We start from the raw sequence: 24,443 nt of genomic DNA on the forward strand, positions 1-24,443 counted from the left end.
AGCGCTGGCTGCTGTGGTGTGGTGGGTGGTGGGGTGGGCCGGGGGGGGTTCTTTCCGGAGGAAAGTGATCAATAAATGCTCTCTTAAGCCTGTTTCTTTAGTAGGTGCTTGTCAGCTACCCACCCGTTTGCTGTAGAGCAGAGAGATTTCCCTGGAAAAACCCTCTCAGACCCAGCTCAGGCAGCTGAGCCCAGCTAGAGAATCTGAGAGATTAGCCCTGCTTGGCCACCCTAGTTTTATGTTTGCTTTGGTTGTTGATATTTGTTCCTCTATTTGCAACCCTAGTATTCTACTTGCGTGCCTCTATCTGTGTACAAGGATAGCTGCTTGCTGTTATGGGTAAAACTTTTGCTCTGGGAGGCCCAGAAGCATGCCCAGGGATGGGTGGGAGGGGCTTATCTGAGAGGCCACCCCAGCGATGATCAGAGGGTGAAGGGCCAGCAGAGCATGCACGGTGCTCTCTCCCAGACATGAGTGTCTAGGAGGTGGCGTGAGACACACCTCTGTGCTACTCTTCCTGAGGGGTGAAGAGGACAGGTTCTTTACCATTTAGTGCCACCTGTCATCGGCTGTGCACTGATCTGGGACATTGGCTTCCTGGCACACTCTGGCTTGCCCCACACCTGAGCCAAGAGAATATCTTCAGGTGGAGAGTCGCAGGGATTTGGTGCAGGACGCCCTGGTCACCCATGTCAGTGGCGTGTGCCAGGTGCTGCAGGCAGAACCCAGGCAGGTTGGTGGCAGGGTCTCCGTCCAGCAGGCCAGGCAGAGAGCTGGAGAAATCCCAGGCAGCGTCAGTTGTGTGGCAGGCCCTCTGCACACGCCTCTCCTTCACCCTCCAGCAGCCACATGAGGCTGCCCCCACGCCTGGTGTCGGCCCTCATGCCCAATGTCGCCCTCATGCCCAGTGTCGCCCCCACGCCCGGTGTCGCTTGCCCGGGTGAGGAAACAGGCAGAGCCTGGGGAAGAAGCTGGCTGGCTGGACCCACCAGGGAGTCTGTGAGCCAGTGCTCAGACCCTGATGGACCCTCAGCCCTGCCCTTCAACCAGTAGGTACGCGGGGCACCTGCTGGCCAGCAGGTGGGGAGCTTCGCTGACTGTGGGGGTCTCGGGCTCCACTGAGTGGGGTAGACGGGGTGGCTCCGCCCCGCCCCAGCCTTGGGGGGGGGGGTTTGCCGCTGTTGCTTCAGCACTTACTGCGTCCACTTAGGTGGCTCTCCTGGGTCTGGTGTGGAGTGGGGTCTCTCACTCCTCGGTTCTTTGGGTCCTTGACGTGGCTGTTCTGGTGTCATCTGCATCTTAATTCAAACACAGGACTCTGGCTGTCAAAGTCTTCAGACATGGGTGCCCTCCAGGAATCCCTTCAGTCTGCTCGGTTTTGCTGTCATCTCTGGGGACTCCAGCTGTTTCCCGACATATTTGGAATTAAACCCCGTGTCCCTGAGTTAGCCATGTGGGCCTTTTGATGTTCTTTGAAATAAGCTGCCTCCCAATTCAGAGCCTTTGCACTGGCTGTTCCCTCTTTCTAGAATGTTCTGACACAGCCCCCTGCCCTCACCAGCATGCTGTGACCTCGCGCTCATTATCGTCGTGGCTCATGAGCTGACTTTTCTTACTGTTGGTTTTCTTACTGATCCTGGACACCCCCCTCTGCCTAGGACAGACACCTGTCCTCACTGTGTTGGTACATGTGGGACTTTCTTCTAGACTTGGCTTTACTAAGGACGATGGGGTAGCAAGAAACAAAACAGCAGTGAACAGCTGCCATCAAACACCTGAAGAAGGGAAAATTGAAATTAGGAGGCACTTCCTTCGAAGTTAGAAGTTTCAAGTCTTATGGGCCATTTCCCTCTTCAGGAATGGCCACCTGGGAGCCTTCTGTGTTCGATTCCGCCTGCAGCATGACGGGCAGATTGTGCACTGCACGTGCAGGCTCTGGAGGCCTAGAAATTTCTCCTGCCAACTTGATGAAATCAGAACTGACTTTGAATGTTGCAGATTTTGAACAGATTTATGACTGGAGCCCCTCAGTGCTTCACGCTTCCAGGGAAAAAAGCACAGCAAAAGTTCTCAAGCCAAATGCTTCTCTGTCATCTGAGGATCTGCTGAGGCTGCTGGGCATGGTGACGTACTCCTAGCAACTCTGGAAGCAGAGGCAGGAGGATTGCAAGTTTGGAGGCTCCTGGGCAACTTGGCAAGACTGAAAATTTTTTTCAAAGGCTGGGATGTAGCTCAGTGGTAGAGCAATGCTTAGCATGATCGAGCCCTGGGTTCAAGCCCTGCTACTACCAAAAAAAAAAAAAAAAGATTTTGTGTTCCAAGAACTATTTGCAGAGATATTCTCCCTGCCCTGCTCCCTGTGGTGCCCTGGTCCACACCAAGGGACCGCCGTGGAAGGCCAGCCCCATACTTCGCACACAGACAGTGGCCATCTTGTAAAACTCTGGGTTCCCCGTCGGCCTCGCCCCTGGCCTTTAAGCTGCTGCCAGGGGGTAGGAATGTGGTGTCCATGTTTAAAAATTTATCTGATGACTCTTACCTGAGTCCCTAAATGCTGGGGTACTAACCTTAAAAGCCTATTATTGCTATTCTGAAAGCCACGTGTAGCAATTGCTGGCCAAAATAAATAATGTGTTCAATTACTGAGAAGGGGAAGGCTAAATATAAATTAAGTGGAGCTTGTGGGAATGGGCCACTTCTGTTTGTCCAGGCACATCCTGGTTTAAAACCTCCCTGAGCTATTTCCTTGCCTTCCTCAGTCCAGCCAGATGCCATCTCCCCCATCACACTCAGCTTTGCTGGGTCTGGGTCCAGCCCAACAAAGACACCCCTAGGACCCTAGGCAGGCCCGTGGGGGACACTGATGCAGGCACAGTGTGAGGCGGGCCCAGCTGTGTTCCCTGTGTGCATTGGTACTGTGGCCGGTGGCATCCCTGGGACCTGCTGTAGTCTCACCTGTCACCCAGCAAACTCCAGAGAAGGAGGACTTGACACCGTTGTTTGGGCATTGCTTCTCTCCGGAGGTAGCCCAGAAATGCCTTTTTATCTTTTCTTCCAGCCTTTATACCAGATAACTTCTTGGCCTTGTTGGTCAGTGGCTCTTTCCCAGGCCCCAGCAAGAGCAGATTCTTTCGCCCTGTGTTTTTACCTTTATTTCCTTATCTCTCCTGTTTGTGATCTCAGGAGATAGGGGACTTGTGAAGTCAGCCAACCACAGACGGAAAATACTTGGGGTGGTTGCATCTGTGCCATCCATCCACAGACTTTCGTCTCATCATGCCCATAGTGTTAATCTTACATTAGATGTTATGAGTGATAACATCTGGTGATGACGTGAAGCATATGGAAGGTATGCATAGGTTATGTGTAAATATGACACCATTTTATATAAGGGACTTGAGCATTTTTGGATTTTGGTGTCTTCAGGGGTCCTGGAACCAGTTCCCTGCAGATACGTAAAGTTAGGTCAGTTTATCACATGAGACGTGCCATCCTGACGCCCTCTGTACCCTTCATGGCCCTCCTCGCCGCAGTTAACAGGTAGTGTGTACACACAGTCTGCCATCCCCCAGCACCAGCTCCAGGAGTCCCATCTGTCTGGCTTGCTCTTGTGTCTCTGGCTCCTGGCATGTCACCCACCCTGTGGATGCTGAGTTGAGTGCTAAGCGAAATGGGTGGTGACTGTCAGGTAATCAGTAGAATTCTCAACACTGAAAAGTAAAATGGCAACCTTTCACAGCAGAGGACAGAAGTACTAAGCAGTAAGTACTCAGAAGAGGGTCCTCAAAGCTGCTTAGTAGGATTGAATAACTTCATATTTATAGAGACACCAGTCAGGTTCCAGCATGTGCTCAGGCTCGTGGACACATTAAACCAAGGAGCTGCGCTGCTTTGACCCGCGAGCAACATAGGAAGCTCAGAGCAATTGCTGGAGGCCGCATCAGGAAGCTCTGGCTACAGGAAGTGCCAGGGACCGCAGAACAGCAGAGAAGAACTTCGTGTTTCCTCTTCCAGAGAGCAAAGGGAGGCTCGTAAGGAGAAAAATGGTTTCCAGAGAGTTACCGAGTCCTTGGGGTTTGTATTTAAGGTCTTGGGTAAGAACATCCTCTGAAGAGTGAGCTTGATGCGACCATTTGCTCAAACCCTGAGCCACCTGGTGAGTGCGCGCCCAGTTGGTTATTTTAGCTGGAACAGTCAAAGGTGGGCGGATGACACAAAGCTTGTCCTGCACCTTCACGTCTGTGAATTGTGGTCCAGCCTCCTTAGGCTGTGCAGGGGCCTGGGCTGGATGGCAGCCCTGCTGCAGCCCACAGAAGGTGGATGCCATGAGTCTCCCCCAGAAGCTCTCTCAACTTACAAGAGTGGGTGGCTCCGATTTCCCTCCTCCTGCTGCCATTTCTTGGTCATTTTTCTTATGCGATCCTCTGTGCCAAGCCTTGTGCCAGAAACGAGAACCCACTTAGAGTCTGTGCTGGAGGGGCGGCAGATCTGTCTACCAGTTGTGCAGGCGACTTGGTAATGCCACGCAACATACCTGTGAAATGTGCCAGGGTACTTCAGAGAGAAGTGGCCCTTGGCTTAGAAGAGCACAGAGCCTGGGAGGGGAGCAGGTCTGGATGTGCCACAGTGAGTCCAGGGCATTCTAGGCTGAGTGAAGGCCTGGAGGTGGGGAGCAGTTCTTCTAGAAGGAAAGAGTGGATCCAGTTAATTGCACAGATCTGAACTCTGGCAAAAGAGTTTTACACTGTACATGTCGTTAGGTCGTTTATATTTGGTTTACAGATGAGGAAACTGAGACTCATGACTTGCCCAGGAGTGTTTGGCTACTGAGTGGCCTTTCCTCACATGAGGTGTTCTTGACCACCGTCCCTCTTGGGGTTGGGCTCGTGCCTCTGTACCTTAATATAAAGTCTCATTTCTAACCCCAGGTATGTGTGGTGCTAACCACCAGTTGTTATGGATTGAGTACTAGATAAACTTATTAAGGAAACAGTTAGAATTGAGGTAAGGAATTCCTGATCCTTTCTGCTCAGGGAAGTGTAGACCTCATGTTCAGAGGATTCCCACCCCTGTGAGCCCAGCAGGGATGCAGGCAGGCCACTCTGCAGCCCCTGGGGTGGGAATTGTGTAGCACAGCTGTCTGGCTCTGTGTGCTTGATGATTCAGAGATAAAAGTGGGGGAGAGGAGCAGCACACAGGAGCCTCCTGAAATTTATATGTCCCAAGTGGGCTTTTCACATTAAATATTGATATCCGAGTGAACCTAAAGGGCATGCTGCATAAACCAGGTGGCAAAATCAAGGTTAGATCAAGCTGTCATTGGTGACAGTTAAGCAGTAATGAATGAGGTTTTTAATTGTCCCTCGGCATTCAAACTTCTTTAAATCTTTGTCACTGAAATTGGCAGACCCCTGCTTTCATAAAATATGTTCAAGGGATGGGAGTTTTCAACCCTGTGGGACACTGTTTGTTTGTTAAGAAATTGTGACGTTTCCATTCCTGAATTTCCCTGGACTAGGACAGCTGTCAGCCGAGTTATTGAGGGGGACACCTGGAGGGGCGAAAGTCTAGGAGTGGAGTGAGTTACCTTTGAAGTCTTGTTGGGCCTCAGGAATGACAAATGATAACAGTTGCTACATCTGTGACCCCAGCTACTTGAGAGACAGCAAGAGGATTGCATGTTTGAGGCCAGCCTGGACAACTTGGGGAGACATTCCCTCAAAATAAAAAGGGCTTGGGATGTAGCTCAGTGATAGAAGCCTTGCCTAGCATGTGCTAGGCCACAGGTTCAATCCCCAATACTGGAAGAAGAAAAAATCCATTAGCACTTACGTAATGCATTATTAAACAGAACACCAGCCCTGAGGATGGGCCGGGTTATCACTTCTTGACTGTCTTATGATTCATGTCCTGAGCCATATTCCACATCTCCAGCGCCAAGGACACAGAAGGATGAACCTACTCTTGTAGGTCATAGTTTAATTCAAATTTATCATGTCTGAAGGATGTTTGGAGAGATTGTCTTGTAGCTTGATGAAAACAATCCAAATTTTTTATTTTATTATTAAAAATTTGTAATGCTTATTTCAAGAAAAAAATAATAATACAGAAATACCAGATTTCAAAAAAAAAAAGTCCCAAAGTAAGTCTCCAATAATATGTTCTGTATCCCCTATCAACTTCCTCCAAAAATCTAATGTTAATGAGTTGGACATTTTCCCCAATTTTTCCTCCTGTAGGTCTTCTAAAAATCTTCATTATTCTCACATTCCCTGGGCTCTTCAGTCCGCCTGCCTTCCATCTTCTCCCTCCTTCTGTGTTCTCATATTTGTGCAATCCTCACCTTAAAAAAGAAATGAGGTTGTCTTTTACAGTGTTTTTCATAAGCTTTTTTTGCTTATTAGTAAATCTTGGGCACCCCACCTGGCACCCCATGTCAAAACATACAGCTCCACCCCTCATTGTAATGGCTGTATGGGGTTCTGTTTCTCTTTTGTGGGAGTGGTATGAATTATTTTCCCCAAGCCCCCAATCTACTCCCCCCGCAAAAAAAAAAAAAAAAAAAATTCCTTCTATTGAAAAATATTTGGATTCTTTCCAAATTTTCTGCTCTTGCAGACAATGTGCAGACCTGCATCTTAATTTCGGGTATTTTACAGCTTTCTGACAGCTGTCCAGTTGACTGGAGTCTCAGCTTCTTGGAATGTGAACCCCTGGTGTTCAGACAGACACATTTCAAGGCTTGGTACCAAACAGCAGCAGGGCTCTGCAGGTGTGCAAACATGTGGGAGGCCGGTGGCTCCTGAGTTGTCTGCAGGAGCCAAAACAGGCCCTAGAGCCTAGTGTGAACCTTTTACACCCTCAAGAAAGAGTCCTTGAAAGTGGGGGTGTCCAGAGGGCTTGAGTCCTGAAATAGGACTCACTTCAGGAGAAGCAGATCAGAGAAGAATCTTTGCATTTGCTGAGCTGTGCAGAGCCGCATCCTGGAGGGTCCCATGGAAGGTGTGTCCCTGTGAGTTTAGTGCAGAACCCTGCAGTCAGAGGCCTAGAGTGGTCCTCCTTCAGCATGGGAGTCCTAGGATGCTACTCCTTATGAATGGGAATCTGATTTCTCGTCGTTTCTCTAGGACTTTTTTTTTAATATAAGCAAAGGCACTTGAAAATTTTATTTATTTTTTAAAATTTGAGACAAGGTCTCATCAAGTTGCATAGAGAGAGCCTCACTAAGTTGCTGAGGCTGACCTCGAACTTGTGATCTTCCTGCCTCAGCCTTCTAAGTCACTGTGTGTGCCCCCACATCCAGCTACAAAAAAAAATTCAACCCATTTTATCCTGAATAATCTTACCCTGTCCTATGGTGTTGACATCAGCTAGGTATAGTGGCATGCACCTGTAGTCCCAGCTGCTTGGGAAGCCGAGGCAGGAGGATTGCTTAAGCCCAACAATTTGGGGCTAGCCTGGGCAACATAGCAAGACCCCCATCTCTTAAAAATAAAGGGCTGGGGATATAGGTCAGTGGTGGGGTGCTTGCCTAGCACTGAGGGGCCGCCCTGGAGTCAATCCCCAATACCCTGGGGCGAGGGCGAGGGGTGGGGCAGTTAAAAGAGAATGATGTTGACTTTCAGAGCTCTAGTCTTGGAGGAAAACCTGTCTTTGCATGCTGTCAGATCTGGGTTATAACTATAAAGCTAACAGTGAGAAGTCTCCCAGACAGTGTTTTCTATATGGGGCCTGTCTTCTGGGGATGGAAATTAAAAAAACTGCTTTGGAACCCAGCATGCCCGAGCCTGAAATGACTGTTTATTTTAGCTCCCTCCTCTTGGGTGAGGCTAGCCAAGGGCAGGGGACAAAACTGCTCTCTTAAATGAGACGTAATAGTAGGCACATTCTATGGGCCACTCAGCAACACACACATAAATGGAAAAAAACTCTTCCAAGTTGCTGGGAGCAGTTTTAGTTCCCCGAGGAGAGCTCTTGGTTCCTGATGTCCTAGGGTTTTACTGGAAAGCACAGCCCACCAGGTGTGGGGCAGTGGGCTTCTCCTGCGGAAGGAAGACAGGCTCCAGGCAAGTCCAGGTACCCGCCTCTGGGAAGGCGGTAACATCAGGGATAGTTGGGCTCTTTTTCTTCTTTATTGTGTAAATTATACCAGAGGTAAAGCTGACCATCTTAACTGTATAGTTCAGTGGCAGTAAGTCCGTTTATGACGCTGTGCAGTATCACCCGTGTCCCTTCCAGGGCATCTCATTCCCCCACAGGATCTGTACCCTCCCCTCCCTCCCTCCTGCTCTCTGATCTGCCTGCTCTAGGTATGCGTACCCACGGGCTCACTTCTGGAGTTATTTTGCTTGGCATGACGTCCTCCGGCTTTATCCGTGTTGTGTCAGACTTTCATTCGCTTTTAAGGCTAATCTCCCATTTAATCGTAAGTCTCCATTTTATCTGGTCATTTGCTGACAGACACTTGAGTTGTTTTTGCCTTTTGACTGACGTGAATAATGCTGCTGTGAACTTTGGTGTACAAGTGTCATTTACTTATATGCTTTGCTGAGCTGGAACCCAGTGCCTCACACATGCCAGGCAAGCGCTCTACCCCTGAGCCACCACCCCAGCCCCTGTGTGTGACTTTTTGAGGAACAGCCAGACTTTTCCACGGCAGCCACACCATTCTGCATTCCCACCAGCAAGGCACCAAGTTCCCAGCTTCCCCACCACTTGCCTGCAGCTGCCTTCCTCGTGGGGGAAGTGGCCTCATGGATTTGACGGGCGCGTCTCTGATAGCCAGCAGTGGCGAGCAATTCTCGTGGGCATTCAGACGACTTTGTTGGAGAAACATCTTGGCAGTTCCTTGTCCATTCTTGAATTGGGTAGTTTGCTTTTTTGTTTTCAGTTTCTGACTTTTCCTCATCTAGTTCTTAAGGGGTGGTCAGCTCAGCTGGTGAATGCCGAGTTAAATGTGGGGTCACTGGAGGAGAAGACCGTGGTGCTGTGAAGCTCAGTAGGCCCTCAAGTCCAAGGCCCAGCTGAACCTCGCTGCCTTCCAGGAGAGCAGAGCCATTCCTGTGGAGGCCTCGGGTGGAGGCGCCTGTTATGACACATGCTGCATCCTATTTTTTGGACGAGGCCTCCCTCAGTTGCCCAGAATGGCCTGGAGCCTGCGATTGTCCTGCCTCAGCCACCTGAGTAACTGGGATTACAGGCCCACGCCTCCGTGCCTGGCTTTATGCTGCCTATTCTTAAGTATTTCTGCCCAACCTACTTCCCAACTTGATTTTTAGGTGACTTTTACACTAAAAGACTTTTGATGTGATAAAGCCACATACCACAAACACACAGGCTGGGATTGGAAAGGAATTAAATCAGAAGCGAAGGCTGAAGTGGGTAACATCAGGGCTGGGTTTCCTTTTCCAACCAAAGAGGAAAACTAGCTCTGAGTTTCCTAGCAGTCAAAGCAAAGAGAGAAAGCAACAAGCCGCACGCGTTTTTTAAAAAGGACCCCAAAATTCAGGAAGTCCGGCCCCATCTCCCCTTGGGTTTGACAAGAATCACTGCACAAAACGGCCACCTTAAGAGAGGCCACTGAGGCTTTGCAGTCTGACCTGGTTTCAGATCTCGCCTCTGTTCAGTCTTCAGGTTTGAAAATGAGAAGCGACCTCTCGCATTGCATTGACCCTTACGTGCAAGGAGAGCTTGCATCTCTGCCCAGTGCCTGGCGTGTGTCTGCGTCAGGTGTCTTCCGCTGCCACTCTGGCTCAGCCTCCCCATGGCGCCCTGCCTCTTCCCCTGCCTCACCCACCCCTGCTCCATACTCCACCTGCCAGGTGGCTCAGGCTTTCCTCCCTATTGTCAGGTGCTCTGGGTGAAGGGACACGATTCCGTTCCCTGTCCCTGTATGCTGGGACTTACATTTCTTTTTTTATTTCTTACTCTTTTTTAAATTGCCCTTCTAACCATTTTAAGTGTTTGGTTTAGCAGTGTTGACTGGGCAGCGTTCACACTGTGGACAACAGGGCTCTAGGACTTTCCATCTTGTAAAACCCGCTTGCCCTCTTCTACCCATGAATGCCTGCCCCCTCACACCCGTTGGCCAGCAGCCCCCACCTGCCCTCCCCCAGTCCCTGGTGTCACATTCTGTCTGGTTTCCATGATTGATGACTCCAGCTGCCTCATAAAAGTGGAATCGTACAGTGTCCTGCACTGGCTGGTTTCGCTTGGCGTCCTGTCCCCAAGGTTCTTGTACGAAGTGCCAGTTTATAGGATTTCCTCCTTTTTTAAGACTGAATAATAATCTGTGTGCAAGGACCGCATTTTATTTACTCATTTGACAGTATTGGGTCGCTTCTCCCTCTTGGCCATCACGAATGATGCTGCAGTAAATGTGAATGTGCAGGTCTTTCTGAGATGCTGCTGCTGGATCTTGGGGGTCATTCTGTTACCGCTGTTGACCGGTGACGAGTTCTTGCTTCCCCATTGTTGAAGAATAACACCAAAGAAGCACGCGGAGGCAAAGTCAGAGTAGAAATTAGAAGTTTATTAAAGGACAGCAGAAAAGACTTCTCCCGGAGGAAGAAGGGGACCCAAGAGGTGGAATCCGTGGAAGGGATGTTGTCTCCCCTTTTTATAGTTCTTTCAGTGATGGAATGTAGGTGGGAAGGCCCGAGGGGTGGGACACAGGTGGGCCAAAGAAGTAATCTGGTCAGAAAGGACTTCTGAGTCAGCACCTTTTTGCTGGGGGCTGTTCATTAACATTTCTTTGAGGTGGACTTTGGCCTAGGGCCTTTTCGGGACTTCATTAACATGAGTTGTCCTGTGTTTTCCCGGAGTCATTGCCAGCATGGCCTCCATTTTAGATTTCACTCGCCATTAGACCCGATTTATCTAACTACACTGACTACCTAACTTTAAATCTGGCTTCAATTCTGTGTTCAGTTTTTGGAGGGACCTGCACAGTGTTTGCCATAGCAGCTGCACCTTTGTACATTCCTACCAATGGTGCTGAGAGACCCAATTTCTCCAACACTTCTTTTTTCCCCTTTTTTGGAAAACGCCATCTTAATAAGCACAAAGCAACATCTCACTGTGGCTTTGATTTGCGTTTCTCTGATTGGTGGTGTTGGGTGTTTTTGCATGTCTGTAAGGGTCCCGCGAAACATCGGAGAAAGAGACCACCAAGTGACCACTCATGCAATTGGCAAAAGGGGATTTATTGAACCAGCATGCTGGGGCTCTGTGCCCACTCAAGAAGGGAAAGCAGCCCAGAGCCCCGAGCAGGGGCTGAGCACTGCTTAAGTACACTTTTTGGGGAGGGCGGAGGGCTTTGTATACATCAGAACAAATCATCATTAGGCGCGGGAAAATTGAACAACTCCTAAACCTGATTAGTTCATTCATTGGCGGGAACAGGTCAGGCTGGAGTGATAGGTCATTCCTAAGGAGAGTACACATTCAAACTGATTGGTTCAGGCCCTGCAAGGCCTGCGTGCAACCACACAGACCCCTTCAGTTATTAAACAACCAGACAATCAGGGGAAATGTTTACTGGGTGGTTCTAAGCATTGTCTTAACAGCTACAGAAATTTAACTCAGACCTTGCAGCTTAGAAACTTTTACAACACCCGGTCTTTTACCCTTTAATTTTTACGCTTTAACTTCAATTTCTTTTACCCTTACATGTCCATTGTGTATCTCCTTTGGTTAGGTGTATTCTGGTTCTTGTCATTTTTTGACCAGGTTGCCTGTCTTTGTCATCGTCATGTTTTGGGAGTTCTTCATATGTTCTGAATCAACCTCTTATCAGATTATTGCACTCACGGGCATGTGTTTCTTGATTAAAAAACAATCTGAGTTGCTGGCTGAACAAAGGTGAGGGTGGTGGCCTTTGAACCCACTGGGCTCTACTTTCCCGTGCCTGGGTGATTTAAGCTGCCCCTACCTTCTGAGCTCCCCTCCCCAGCTGAGGTTGGACGTGACCACAGCGTCTCCCGGGACTGCTCGAGGGCTCCAAACGTGAGTGACTTACAGGCACCCCAGGAGGTCCTAAGGGCTCCAGAGCAGTGCCATCTCCTGACACTTGTCAACAAGATAGAGGACCCTGCAGCCTCAGTCCTTGTGGGAAGTGGACCTCCCCGTCCTTCTGAGCATGCACACTGCCCTTGAGTGTCCTGTTCCCTGCTCGCTACTGGCTCTGCTCGGGAGGCCGTGGCGAGGCTGCCGAGCGCGGGATCTGGAGGCGCCTGGCGCGGATGATTGCAGAGCAGAGCTGAGTCCTGCAGAAAGCCCATGAGGAGCGGCTTTCCTTTGAAGACGAGCCACCGCCCGGCTCCAGACGCGCGGTCTTCTCTCTGCCCCAGTGGACCGCATTCCGCGGTGGAAGTAGATCTGGACCGGAACGCATCTGATCTTGTTGGGTAGTTTAAGGTTTCAACATCAGGTCGGAGTCTTGACCTTGAGTCTCTTTCTCACCGTGGATACTCAGGCAGTTCTTGAAAGGACTCTCCCTCCCATCGCATTGACTCCCCCTGCCCGACTTTTTCCTTTCCTTCCGTGTTTTGAAGCCTTCTTGTTTTACAGGTTATTTCATCTCTCTTAAAATATTTCCGTGACTCAAATAATTTTCTGGAACTGTTCCCTAGTCGGGAGTCTCTAAAACTGCGTGCGTGTTTGTGTGCATGTGTTCACGTGTGTGCACTCGGGCATTGCTTCAGGCATGTCAGTGGTTATTTCTTTAATAAAAATGGCATGTGCTAAAGCCTCACACAATCCAGGGTTTCAGCAGTGGCTCCGCCATGTGTGCTGGGACCTGCCACATACACAGGTCACTGCTGCTAGGTGGGTCCCTTCTTGTCCCACTCCTTTCCCATACACGGAGTGGCCCTGCTGACAGTGACACTCTCGTGTGGTGGCTGTGGGGTCCATGAGCCATCCCAAGTTGGGCCCTCAGCCCAGGTGACTTGTCACTTCTAGCCTCTCTGTAAAAGTCCTCTACCTGGCTGGGAACAGTGGCACACACATGTAATCCCAGTGGCTTGGGAGGCTGAGGCAGGAAGATTGTGAGTTCAAAGCCAGCCTCAGCAAAAGCAAGGTGCTGGCTGGGGTTGTGGCTCAGTGGCTGAGCGCTTGCCTAGCATGTGTGAGGCACCGGGTTCCATCCCTGGCACCACGTGAAGATAAACAAATAAAGATACTGTGTACATCTACAACTTAAAAAAAAAAAAAAAAAAAAACCGAGGTGCTGAGCAACTCAGTGTGACCCTGTCTCTAAATAAAATGCAAAATAGGGCTGGGGATGTGGCTCAGTGGTCGAGTGCCCCTGAGTTGAATCCCCAGTACCCACCATCACCAAAAAAAAAAAAGAAAAAATCCTGTTTTTATCCCTAATCTAAAGGCAGTTGAGCAGTTGAGCTGCCGTGTTACTGGTTTGCCACACTCTCCGCTGGGCCCTAGGGGCGCTAGGCCCTCAGTGTGGCCGGACTTCCTTCTGTGACTCTCAGGCTCCCTCCAGGCCCTGTGAGGAGGGAACCACCCTGGCCTTCCCCGAGTTCTCATACAGACTTTTCTTCTCTCACAGCTGATGCTTTTTTCAAAGCTGCTATAAGCCTCGTTCCAGAAGTTCCAAAGATGATAAGTATCGACGGGAAGATGCGGCCTTCGGAGTCATTCCTTCTGGAATTCCTCTGCAATTTCTTCTCCACTTTATTAATCGTCCCGGTACGTCGCCCCGCCAGGGCCACGGGAGCTCTCCTCACCCTGCCTCCATTGTTCTGGGAGCCCTGAGAGTGCGGGTATCCCGAAGGTTCCTGTGCTGTGGTCTGGGTGTGTCATCTGAGGTGTGACCCATCAGCATTTCTCGCTGTTCTGAAGGCTGGCAGTCTGAGGTCCGGGCACCAGCGCGATTCTGGTGAGACCCCTCATCTGGGTTGCCGACAGCCATGATTTTGTCATCCTCATGTGGCAGAGAGAGCGAGCCAGGGCCAGCTCTCTGGCCTTCTGGGTGGTAGTTCTTCTGGGTCCTAATTACCTCCTAAAGGCCCCTCTAAATATCATCACATTGGGATTAGGGTTTCACTGTGTGGATTTGGGGGACACAAACACACAGGCCATTTTACTCTCAATTGCTGGGACAGGAGGCTTAGGCAGGGGCCAGCCCCAGGACCCCCACAGCTGGACTGGAATCTCATCTCCTCCTCCTCCTCCCAGCCCTGCCGTCTGGGACTCCTCCCAGGAGGCTGAGTGGATTGAAGCAGGCCCCTGAGTCTAGTCGGCCTTTTCGGAAGCCCTCAGTGATTCAGGCTTAGGGAGACGTAGGATGGCCCTTGGAGAAACACGACTCTGAACCTGGCCATGAAAGTGACTCGGCTCCCATGGGTGTGGGGTTCCTGCTCGGGGTGATGAAATGTTAAATGGAGCGTGATGATCGCAGCTCTGTAAGCCCCTGACAGTGGTTGGACTGTGCATTATAAACGCGGCCGTTGTTTGGGATGTGGATTACACAGAGCTCAGCAAAGCTGGGGAAACAAAAGGCGTCCCAGCTGCAAACTCTTCTCCATCAGATCCCAGCTTCTCAGGGGAGGGGTCAGGAGGCCCCTGGAACCGCAGGCCACTACTGCAGGGTGCGGACCTCTGTCATCCTGCAGGAGAGGTGGGCCAGAGTCAAGGGGTAGAGCTGCAGGGGCACATCCTGGAGTGTCTTCACCAATACTTGGTAAAGTGCTTTTGATCCCCATTAGTGCCGATGGTCAATGCCTCTCCTCTTTGGATAGTCCATTACTTATGATGTGAGAGGACAAAAGAAAAAAATCCCAGTGTCCACCAAGGCAGCCGGTGGAGGTGGTGGGTTGGTCGGATGTGTTTACCGTCTGTGTAGGGTTTTCTGGAGTCTTTGTCCCCAGAGTCAGAAAGTTGAGTTCAGTTCTGACCCCAGGACTTGGTAGCTCTGGGACCTTGGGGGTGTTGTGTGACCCTCAGAGCCTTGTTTGTCACCTTTCTACGTCATTAGAGTGCCCACCTTGCAGGATAGCTGCAAGGGTTGAACAAATTGATGGCTATGAAAGTGCTTCATAGTCCCGGACCTCTGTCCCTGGGGCTGCAAATCAATGAGCAGAGGGTGGAGTCCAGCCTGCGGTCATGCTTGTCAGCCCTGTGGTGATGGAAATGTCTGGAGTGAGTTGCCCACATTTAAAATTTGATCAATGAAAATCCAAATTTGAGGCTCCCTTTGAAAAATCGGTTCTTGCCAGTGGGGCCCACATTCCATGACCTGGCCAGTTAGCCACACCTGGGAAGCAGTCACCTTGTCAGGCAGGTGCGTGCACCTCTTCAGCTCCCCTGGGCTCCTCTAGATGCATTAAACCCATTTCTGTTGCCTGCCTGGCTCCTCAGGCATCGAGGGAATGGCCTCTGCTCTCAAGATTTTAGTTATTGTCACCGATGTCAGTGCACATGCTTTGGCTGGGATTTAGTAATGACGAGGCAAAAAATAGCCGCCATCTATATGTAGCCATCTACACCTCTCTGGGTGCCCAGTTTTTTGTTCTGAAGCCCTTCATCAGCTGTGAGTCTCTGGGAATCCTCCCCAACCTCCACAAACCAGGATTTTTGAACCTTTTCCACTCAGGAGAACCTGACATTGAAAAGGCCACACAGTGTGCCTGAGGCCACAAGCTAGGAAGTAGCAGAGCAAGATTTGAACCTGGGCCTGTTGACGCCAGAACCTGCCTGCATGATCTGAGCTCAGCATGTTTGCAGTGTGCTGTTTGCTCACTGCCACTGAGGGATGCAGCCCTGCATTCTATCTTGTGAGCTGCAGCATTGATACAAAAACCTCCCCTGTCTGCTGTTTTGTTTTCTGTGGTTTTTGTTACCTACATCAACCTCAGTCCAAAAAATATTAACTGAAATTTCCAGGAAAAAAAAAACAAACACAAGTTTAAAACTGTGTGCTATTGTGGGAAGTTTGATGAGATCTTGCACCATTCTGCCTGGGAGGTAAATTGTCCCTTTGATCAGTGTATCCATGCTGTATATGCTACCTGCTCTATATTCACTCACTAGCCTGAGTTTTCACCTGTCTGGCATTACACCTGTCTGGCATTACAGGGCTTGCATTCAAGTAATCCTTATTTTGCCAAATAATGACCCAAAGCACAAGAGTAGTGATGCTGGTGGTTTGAGTTTGCCAGAGAGAAGCTGTGAAGTGATTTCTTTAAGTGAAAAGATGAACATTTTTAAGGAAAAAAAAATTGTAACCTCTTATCATATATTGTTACAATTGTTCTATTTTAGTTTCTTACTGTATCTAATTTATAAAACTTTATTTGTAACTGCATACAGGAAAAAGCAGCATATACAGGATCAGGTACTGTTGTTGGTTTCAGACATCACTAGGGGTCTGGGCACATAACCTGGACACAAGGAGAATACCATAACTATTTGCCGGCTCTGTGGGTACATCAGCATGTTCAGCCTGAATAGCCAAGACGGAGAGCCGGTGAGCTCCCAGGTGGTCAGATGGACCACACACCTGAGCCGTGCCCACCATGACTAGATACAGTAAGACGACAGCTCCCGCCTGCCACTTCACTTGATTCAGATTGTTAACCTTTCATTCCACAACTTTTTTTTTTATTGGTTCTTTTTAGTTACATCTGACAGAAGAATCCATTTTCACATAATTATACAAGCATGGAATAGATCTTGTAATTCAGACCCCAGCACCTCTCCTTCCCTCCCTCTCCCCACTCCCTGCTCCTTCCCCTTTACTGATCTTTCTACCATTTATGCATAACCACAACTTGTTTAAAATTTTGAATTTTTTTACTGCAGTAAGACCACATGACATCTACCATTTTAACAAATTATGGCACATCTATAACAATACATACGGTATTGTTGGTTGCAGGTACAGTGTTGGACAGCACGCCCCTAGAACTTAAAGGAAACTGCCCCTGGAGTAGTTGCCCCATTTCTCCTCCCTCTCCTGTGCAGACACTGTTGCTGCCTGATTCCCCACATGAGTGGACTCATGCCGTGTTTGTCCTGATGCTGGCTTATTTCACTTAGGGCATTCTTAGGGTGCAGCCCACTTGTCACATGTTGCAGCCGTTCACCATTTTTTAAGGCCAGAGAGTATTCCATGGTATGTGTAGGCCACGTTTCTTTATGCATCCATCTGTGGACCCAGTAGGTGGTTTCCACATCTTGGCCATTCTGATAGTGCCACAGTAAACACAGGTGTGCTCAAAGCTCTTCAAGCACCTGCTTTCTTTTGGGCATATACCTAACCACAGGATTGCTAGATCATGTAATTCTATTTTCAAGTTGTGTGTTTTTTGCTTGTTGGTTTGTTTTTTGGTGGAGGGGGATGTAACAGGGATTGAACTCGGGCACGACCACTGAGCCACATATTCAGCCCTATTTTATATTTAGAGAGAGGGTCTCACAGACTTGCTGAGCACCTAGCTTTTGCTGAGGCTGGCTTTAAACTTGCAATCCTCCTGCTGCAGCCTCCCTAGTCACTGGGGTTCCAGATATGTGCCTTTTAAGTTTTTGATGAACCTCAAAACTGTTTTCCATAGTGACTGTGCCATTTTACATTTCTACCAACAGTGTTCAGGACTTTTTAAAAGGATGACTTGAAAAGCTTTGGTTCACTTCATTTGCTTAGAACTAAGTAGTTTTCAACCAGATAAAGTACCTGGCCTGTTTCATGTTCCTAATGCACAGGTGGGTGTTCCCTAGGCTGGCCTCCTTTCTTCTACCGACGGTGAGCTTTTGGAGCATTCTGAAGCATTCTGCTTTGGGTTCAGTCTGTCAGTCTCTTGGTGGCCCACTCTGTCTGCAGAACAATCTTCTTTATGTACTTGAGCTGACACATTTCATTTAATGACATTTGGCTAGGCAAATAAAGTATATTTGACCCAGGAAGTTTGGCATCATAGTTTCAGGCTCCCCCCCCCCTTTTTTTTTGGTACCCGGGTCTGAACTTGGGGGCACTAGACTCCTGAGCCAGATCCCCAGCCCTGTTTTGTTTTGTATTTAGAGACAGGGTCTCGCTGAGTTGCTTTCAGACTTCACTGTTGCTGAGGTTGGCTTTGAACTTGCAGTCCTCCTGCCTCAGCCTCCTGAGCCCCTGGGATTTCAGACATACCCCACTGTGCCCGGCTCAGGGCCTAATTTTGATTCAACTGCAGTTTGTAAGTATCAGAACATCATCATCCTCAATTTTCTGACATTGATCATGGATGCTGCAGCAGGGAGACTTCTCTTATCCTTCCTTTCCTTGTGAGAAGGTCCAGCCATATGCCTAGCAAGGTGTCCAGGTCCTAAGCTTCCCTTGTTCAGTCTGTTCCACAGATATCTTTGATCTGGGAATTGAGATGTGCACAAGAGGAAGGGACCTCACTTCAGAAGACAGATTTGATATTAAACACATGTTTAACACTGATCGCAAAGAACTGCAGGGATCTCTGAGAGCCCCAGGGGAGGTCTCTGAGAAAGTGCTGCTGAGCTGAGAGTTGAAGGAAGAGGCATAAGAGGTTAACCAGGTGCAGGGGGAGGGGAGGGCATAGCGAGGGTAAAGGCCTTGAGGTGAGGAGGAGTGCTGTGCACCAGAGGTGCTGCCCCCAGGAGATGCCAGAGCTTGGAGGAGGGCGAGCTAGCGAGCTTGGGGAGGCACAGGGCCCAGGACCCATCGGTTTGCATCTGTCTCCTTTTTTTTTTTGTCACCAACGTTTCTTATTTCCCTTTCGGTTCTTCTCCCCGCCCTTATGCCTGGCTCCTTTGCTCGAGACCCTTATTTAATGATATGTGCCTCTTACAATGAACCAGCCCATAATAGTTCACAAATACTCGGAATAAAGTCTGTATGTTATGCTTATTTCAGAGAAGTGGAAACTGAGGCTCAAAGCAGTTTGAGGGTCATCAGCTGCTAAGTGGCCTGCCAGGATCTCCTCTCTGCCGCCATCTTGGCTGCCTCCCATCTTGGCTTCCTGGGAGTCAGTCATTTGGTTCTTGGGTATTCCTTTTCCTAAGGAGTGTGGCGGGGTGGAAGGTTCCTGCAGTCCAGAGACCCAGGGGACCTGCTGCTGCTGGAAGCCAGCTGGGTGCCCCTTGGGACCCACCTTATTGGTGTTTGGTTGCTCTGCCTGGGAAGTGTCTTGCCAGGGGAAAGTGGGGAACCTTTTCCCCTGAAAGTGCCATCTGTATCCAGGACCTTCCTTCTTTAAAAAAATTCTGTATACCTCAGTTGGCATTGAGCCATCGAAGTGCCTTTTTTTTTTTTTTTTTTTAATGTCAACCACTGAAGCAGGAGTGTCACATGGGAAACTTGCCTGTATGCATATTGAAAATAACCCCTCACCCTTCGGTTGTGAGCAGAAGCTCACAGAAGTGGCTCCCTACGAACCTTGAATTCCACGTTACTCTTCGTTCCACCTCTTTGAAGGTGTGTGGAATGGTCCCCCATGAGGGGTCATAGCATTTGGTTGAAAGTAAATTACTAGAACATTCAGATTGTTATTCCCAGGGTAGATCCTTAAATAAAACGTCTTGAACATCCTCACAGCAGGACAAAGTAGCCTAATTAGGAGCTGTGAGTAGAGGCGCGTGGCGCCAAGTTGCCTGTGGAGACCAACTGAGTGGAGCAGCCAGGGCGCAGTTCCATAGGTGTTAACCCTGTACAGAAGGCCGTCCCCACCCCAGGCACCGCCATGCTGCGCGCATCCTGCCAGTCAGCCACTCTGCCCGGCTCAGCTCTTGCTGTGCTCCATACCTGCTTCAGGATGGTTGACTGCAGGGGTGGGGTGGGGGGACAGGGGACATGCCTCTGAAGACATTGCCCACGGTTAGCAATGTCTCCTGGAGCCAGACTGCTGGGGCTCAAATTTCAGGTCACGTGCCCTCCCTGCAGCTCACTTCCTGTCTGTGAAATTGGGGTTCACGGTGGTATCTTGAAGAGCTCCAGGAGCTGTCCTTATTTATTTTGTCCTGCTCTGTGCTGGGGAGACCAGCCTCTGGGGACCGTGTCCCCGGGCCAGCCTTCCTCCCAGCTTCCACCTGTTTACCAGTAGGAGGCACTGCTGAGATTGGAGGGCAAGGTTGGGGTATCCGTCCCCCCATGCTCACGGGCCATGCTTCTTGGCAGTGGTTTTGTTCTTCCACCAAAGGCCACATCTGTGCCAGATGGCTTCCCCCAGCTGAGGCTGTGCAGGTCCAGCAATGCCACACCTGCTTCTGTCACCCTGAGGATGCGACCAGCAACCCCCACACCCCCTCCCCCTGACCCCGTCCCAAGTGTCCAGACCCTGGGGCCTCACCTTGGTTGCCAGCTCCCTGCACAGTGGCCCTGGTTTTCAGGTAGATACTCCTTCGTTCAGCCTTCCTCATTCAACCTGTCGAATGTGCCCCCTGTGTCCGGCTGGGCCCCAGGTGATGTGGCTGGATGGAGGGCGGGTTGGGCTGCGCGGGGACACTGGGCTGTATTCCTTGTGGGATGAGGCAGCTTTGGCAATTCTGGGGAAGAGCCACGTGACCCCACACCTTTTGGAACTAAATTGAACTTGTTCCCTGTCACATCACGACCAAAAAAACGATTCTGGAAACAGGCCGTTAAGTGACAGGTAGCTGCTTTCAGTTCCTTGGGCCTGAACGGGAGGCTCCCCGCTGGTTCTCAGGCAGCCAAGTGCTGATCCATGGGGTGAATGGCCCCCTGTCACCCTCTCTGTTTTGCTCACCCTGCTCCTGGGTGGCGCAGCCCACGTGAACTAACTGGCACATTAATCCCCCCACAGCTGCTGGGGGAGGGGCCTTGGGTGTCTGGGGTTTTGATTTGGTTTGGGTTTTTCCTTCCTCCCGCTTCGTACCTAGGCTTATTTATCCTGGTTCGCCTCTCCACCAGGATCATCCTGAACACGGGGTCCTGTTTCTTGTTCGAGAGCTTCTCAATGTGATCCAAGACTACACCTGGGAGGACAGCAGCGATGACAAAATCCGCATCTACACTTGTGTCCTGCACCTGCTGTCCGCCATGAGCCAGGAGACATACCTGTACCACATCGACAAAGGTAGCGGGGTCCCCTCCCTAGCCACGCGGTCCTTGAAATTCAGAAAGGCCATTTCAGTGTCTCCCTCACATCAACCTGGTCTCTCATCTACCGTGTCCTCCTCGTCCAGGGCTTCACTGAATTATTCTGGGACTTGCCTGAGTCAACTCACGAGTTGAGATTTCTGAGCCCCCTCCTGTCCCTTCTAAATAGAATCCCCAAGAAGAGACTCTGTTTAACAAGCATCTGAGATCATCTTGACCATCAGATGAGCGTTAGATGGACGTGCTGTAGGACAACCTGATGGTGGCGACATGCGCACGGGGACCAGCTTCTCCCAGCCTGTTGCTCCCCGTCTGGGCAGGACCCTCAGGAGAGTGTTTGTAACCTGCACAGGTGATGCTGAGGCCCTGTGCACCCTTAGTCCCAGGTACTGAGGAGGAGACCCTTGTTCCCCACCTGCTTCTGGCCATCTTCCTGATTGTTGAGTGCTTTGGCCTATGATTGGGAATGCTAAGGTTTTAAAAAAGTGTCGTTGTGCTTGGAAACTGCAGTGGACAAACTTGTGGTGCTAAGGGGTGGCCTTCTGTGATGACCTCAGAGGCACTCTAGCTGGGATTGGGGGGCTGCTGATAGAAATGTAACGGGCCAGTTAATCTTTTAAAGACGGCTATGGTGACCAGAGCGCCTTACTGCTACCAGGCCCTGCGCCAGAGCCCACAGCCTCTCCTCCTTCAGTCTTCATGGTGCTGCCGTGAGATGTTCTTGTCCCCTCTTTACATATGAACGAGGGGAGCCCCAGAGACACACGTGATCTGCTCTCAGGCTCCTGGCTAGGTAGCCATGGAAGTGAGTCCACACCATACCCGGGGGCCTGTGTTACTATGCTTCAATTCAAGGTATTTTAATATAACGTGTAATGTTCCTACAGAAACAGTGATGCTCAGTGAGTTACAGGAAGTGCACATGCCCAGGTAGCCTCACCCAGATCAGGAAACAACACGACAAGCTCCCCTGGAGCCCCTGTGGCCGTTCCAGCCAGCACCACAGGCCAGCACCACTCTCACTGCTGGTCTTACAAGTTAGCAGTTTTTGAGTCCCATGTAAATGACATCACTCTGCAAGCGTCCCTCAGTGTCTGATGTGCTAGGTGAAGCTTGTCGTGCGAGCCTGCAGCTGCTCCTCTTTGCAGGACGGTAGCATTCCGCAGTACCGATGCACTACGGTTTCCCCCACCCCGTATGGTGGCCACCTCCTGGTTCTTATGTGGGACCACTGTGTGTGATGCTGCCACGGATGTCCTGGCACCACATGCCGTGGATGTTAGAGGACATTTCTCTCGGGTACACGCCTGGGATTGGGGTTGCTGGCTCATGAGTTTGCTTATTTTCGACTTTGGTACAAACTACCTCAAGGTCTTCCAGAATGGGCAGTTGACATTCCCACTGGCATAGAGGAGGGTTCCATTCATTCTATTGATAGGGTCCTTTTCAGCTTAGCCATTTTGATGAGTGAAGTTTGCATTTCTCTGATGGCGAATAAGGTTGAGCATCTTTTCTTGGATTTGTTTACATTTTTCTTCTCCCCTTTGTGACATACATGGAAAGCTCTGAACGACACAGGAAGTTTTAGGGCCAGGCGGGGCCTGTGTACCTGTCGGAAGCAGGCTGCACCCCGCCCTCTCGCTCCCTTCCTTCAGTGGTTGTCCCAGGGTAGACGGCCAGGCCCGAGTGGCAAAGGGAGCAAGGCTGTACTTGACAGGCAGGAGTCTTGTTTACTAGCTTTTTAAAGACGCAAAGGGTGGATCTTCTTTCCCTCCTCCTCAGCCCAGCTGTGTTTACTCTGGCTGCACAATCCTGACCTGACAAGTGTCTTAGTAGAAGAGAGACCCAGGAAGCCAGCAGGCTCTGCGGGGTTGGGGACTCTGTTTTCCCTGCTTCCCTCCCTGTTCTAGGCAGTCTTTTACACAACATTGACTCAATTTTTGAAAGATCATTTTTGCATCAACAAAGGATAACTTGGCTGCTTTCTTTGCAGATTAATAAAAAGAACATTCTGACATTACCTACAGCAGTAGCTCCAGTCCTTCAGGCCAGCTTGCAGGAGTGTGGGTGTGATGTAGAAATGAAGTCTGTTCCTGGATGCTGGGTGTCCATTTGTGGAGCATTGTCGTTGCTGGAAGAGTACACCCAGGTCTTCACTCTTCCACGTCACCCGCCAGGCTCTTAAAGCATTTGTGTTCATGATCTCTGGGTCAGAGATCATAGGCTATTCTTGGTGGCCATTTGCGAGGGACATTTCTCCCTCCCCTCCCCCAGAGCCATGTCTGGACTCACAGCCCCATTCAACACCCTGCCCTGACCAGATTAATTTTGATTTGCAAACCCATCCTCTTCTCTCTCCCTCTGTGACTGCCAGATGTTAGCACAGATAAACCTCCCTCCCCCGCTTTTTTTATTTTTTATTTTTTTAAACTCTAGTGAATTGCCTTCAGAGCCTCTCACTGATTCCACAGTCCATCCAAAGCCCAGATTTGTGGATCCCATGATCCCTGAACTGCCCCTGCTGGCACTTGGCACTCCCTGTATGCTTGCCTGCTTGTTGTCTGTGTGGCCTGAGGGCTGTGTGCTCCTCTGCAAGGGCAACACCAGTTGCTCTTGTCCCGACTGCAACTCCAGTTCTTAGCTCAGGAGTTGGTGCAGAGCAGGCTCTTTCCGTAGATGCTGTGTGTGGGAGAGTGGCTGAACCACCTGCTCTGAACACACCCTGGCCCCTCCCTCTCCTCCAGAGCTGGGCTGATCAGAATTCGAGCAGACTCATCCCAGAGGGAGACTGGGAATTCACACCAGAACTATTCTGGCTCTCAGCAGCAGACATGAGAAATTTCTTCTTCAACTGCAGTTTTGCCACTCTGTAAATCCAACTCAGATTCTTCTCGTAGCTGCCGCCTTTCGAGTCCAAGACAGCAGCTGAGCTCAGCAGTGGGAGCCACCTCAAACCCCGGGCTTACCCTGCAGCCCATGCCAGTCACTTCCAAGAACATCATGAGTACCTGCTAAGGAAGCAGTCAGCCTGGAGGTCCCCAGGAGGTCCCCCTGGATGACCAGCGCAGGATCAGATCAGATCATCTCTGCCTGCAGACAGAGGAGTCGAGGAGCAAGGAGGCCAGCGGGCTCTCATTCTTAGGCAGTGTGTCTACAGCTTGCCTTCGAATGGTTCAGCCGAAAAAAGTGGCCAGCCAGCCAGGAGCTGGCACACCGTAGCCGAATGTTATGGCTTGGTGATTCTCAGAAGCAGGCAGATCCACTGCAGTGGGGTTTTTCTGCTGTTCTATAGCCTTGACATTTTTCAAAATAAAAGGCTGGTGAACATCTATTGTTCCTCAAATGTCAACTGGCAATGAAC

At 50.2% G+C, this 24,443-nt stretch overlaps 1 protein-coding gene across 2 annotated transcripts in view; it reads left to right on the plus strand.

Annotated features, from left to right (window-relative positions):
- The window catches only part of Vps35l (VPS35 endosomal protein sorting factor like), a 101,455-nt gene that overhangs the window by 68,311 nt on the left and 8,701 nt on the right, over positions 1 to 24,443 (plus strand). For both annotated transcript variants that reach the window (XM_015491116.2, XM_048789588.1), the window contains exons 27-28: positions 13,568 to 13,707; positions 20,894 to 21,059. In XM_015491116.2, the coding sequence (XP_015346602.1) occupies positions 13,568 to 13,707; positions 20,894 to 21,059 (306 nt within the window). The remainder of the gene's footprint in view (positions 1 to 13,567; positions 13,708 to 20,893; positions 21,060 to 24,443) is intronic.

Source organism: Marmota marmota, unplaced genomic scaffold, assembly GCF_001458135.2.
Source record: "Marmota marmota marmota unplaced genomic scaffold, marMar, whole genome shotgun sequence".
NCBI lineage: Eukaryota > Metazoa > Chordata > Mammalia > Rodentia > Sciuridae > Marmota > Marmota marmota.